This window comes from Propithecus coquereli, unplaced genomic scaffold, assembly GCF_000956105.1.
Source record: "Propithecus coquereli isolate 6110/MARCELLA unplaced genomic scaffold, Pcoq_1.0 Scaffold230, whole genome shotgun sequence".
NCBI classification, from domain to species: domain Eukaryota; kingdom Metazoa; phylum Chordata; class Mammalia; order Primates; family Indriidae; genus Propithecus; species Propithecus coquereli.
In genome coordinates this window covers 540,494-542,569 of record NW_012147842.1, presented here as the reverse complement: position 1 = coordinate 542,569, position 2,076 = coordinate 540,494, and the positions used below count along the sequence as shown (strand labels likewise).

At 38.4% G+C, this 2,076-nt stretch overlaps 1 protein-coding gene across 1 annotated transcript in view; it reads right to left on the bottom strand.

Annotated features, from left to right (window-relative positions):
* Window positions 1–2,076, bottom strand: part of TMPRSS11D (transmembrane protease, serine 11D) — a 35,641-nt gene that overhangs the window by 17,904 nt on the left and 15,661 nt on the right. The window contains exon 4 of the mRNA XM_012645334.1: window positions 880–1,082. Coding sequence (XP_012500788.1) covers window positions 880–1,082 — 203 coding nt within the window. The remainder of the gene's footprint in view (window positions 1–879; window positions 1,083–2,076) is intronic.

The window sequence follows — 2,076 nt, the reverse complement described above, 5'->3', positions numbered from 1 at the left end:
ATCCAAGATGCCTTAGTAACAAGGCACATCTGAAACTAACAAGTCTTAGTCATGCTCAAGTCTAAAATCCTTCTATTATGAGCAGTGTAATCTTTCCTTGGTACTGATAGGGTAAGTTTGTGCAACCTACTCTTCACTGGCAGCTGATTACTCTAGCGTTAGCAATAGTCTTTAAGAATTGAGAATTCTTGTAACTTGTCTAAACTTATTTTATTTATACTTCTCACTACAGTTGATCGTTTTCATGCATTCTAATTCCATCATTAGAATGTAAACTCCTTGAAGGCAGAAACAATGTTTTGTTTATATTAGTAGCTTCTATTTTATATAATGCTGTGCTCATACTAGATATACGATAATAATTTTTCTGAAGAATAAATTAATGGCATGGGGCAGTCTCAGGGTTAACCATCAGCCAGCTGCCCAGCTTCCATGATATAATGAGCAAATCTTGTACAACAATTCATTTTGTTAACATGTAACATATATTTACATTAATGTACTCGATTCTACCAATAGTGTGAAGATATAGATAATAGTACTGTTCCTAGTTTGAAAAAATATGAGTCTTATGGAGGTTCGGTAAATTTCCTAAGCTTTCATAGCTAGGATTTAAATTAAACATTCTGACATATAAATCTTTGTTCTTTACTATGATGATATACTATTAGCTGAAACAGAAAGAGCAGTAAATTAGCAAGCTAAAGGAGAAAACGTATTTTTGCTCTCATGAATACGAAGAAAAGATTTATTTATTTATTTACTTTTGCATTGAATTATTTCTGGCTCAATCCAATCCTGGGGGTAGTGGGTGGAGTCTTTATGTACCTGTATGTCTATGCTAATTGTTCCCAGATAGGTAGGTAGCTGTGGCCTCACCTTTTGAAGCAGTGAGCTGCTGTCAGGACCCATGTGTTACTGATCAGGACGCCTCCACAGTGGTGGACATTATTGACCTGTAGACTGACTTGCCACGGCCAGTCTCCTTCCTGAGCCTGAGTGCTTCCAATGACTCTCTCCTCAGACAATGATATTAGGTCTGGACGAGCCCCACATTCTAAAGAGAAAAAGGCATTAATGTGCTGGGAAGATCATCATGCATTTACATTTGGGAGATGCTGCAGAGTTTCTATATAATTTATGACTCCTATGTCTCCTATGAATTCTTCCCCAGGACCTGCTAGACTTTCTGAAAAGCATGATCAATATGTTGTATCTTTAGACTACATGTGTCCCTACTGTTGCATATAGACTGCATTTTAGAAAACATTTCTGAATTTAATTGGCATCTGGGCTTCAAATTCTGGAACTGCTTTAGAGTTCTCTGGAATTCCTCCTGAGTCAAGGTGAAGATAGGTGAGTGCTAGATGGGCCAGCTCAGACTACAGACTCCTGGGAAATTTCTTCCTTCTCAATAGCCTTGTTACTCATAGTGTGGTCTGTGGGCCTGCGACATGGGCATCCCCTGGGAAATTGTTAGAAATGTGACTTTCAGACTCACACTAGGGGACAAAATCAGAAGCTACATTTTGTTGAGAAATTCATGTGCTCATTGAAGTTGGAAGAAAACTGGTCTTATCCAAGACTCTGTAGTGGTATTGCAGTTCATCATGAAGGTTCCAGTCCACCTCCAGAACTGACTATATATTACCAAATGTGCCCCCAAAAAGGAGTTGCTATAGGCCCGCAGAATATTCTTGAGGGTGATGGAGGGTTTCTAGCATATAGATAAAGTTTATTTAAATGTCTTAGAGAGCTAGGAGCACTCCACTGGCCAGAGCTGAAATGGGCTAGGGTAGGCTGATCATTCAATTCCTCTCAACCCCCATTTCTGTGATTTTTTTTTTCTTGTTTACTCTATTTCTAAGAAATTAGAGGTAAATCACAACAATTTCTATTGCTGGGCTGACTCTCAAGTGGTGCTCTGCTTTAATAGGACAACTACCCAAAAGCTTTTTTTTTCCTAGCAAATTTCCCAGATAGAGGAGAACCAGACTTCCATTAAGAATATACATGGAACACAGGTTCTGCTGCATCCTCCAAACAAATTCCCTAGTAAATTACTTAAGCACATTT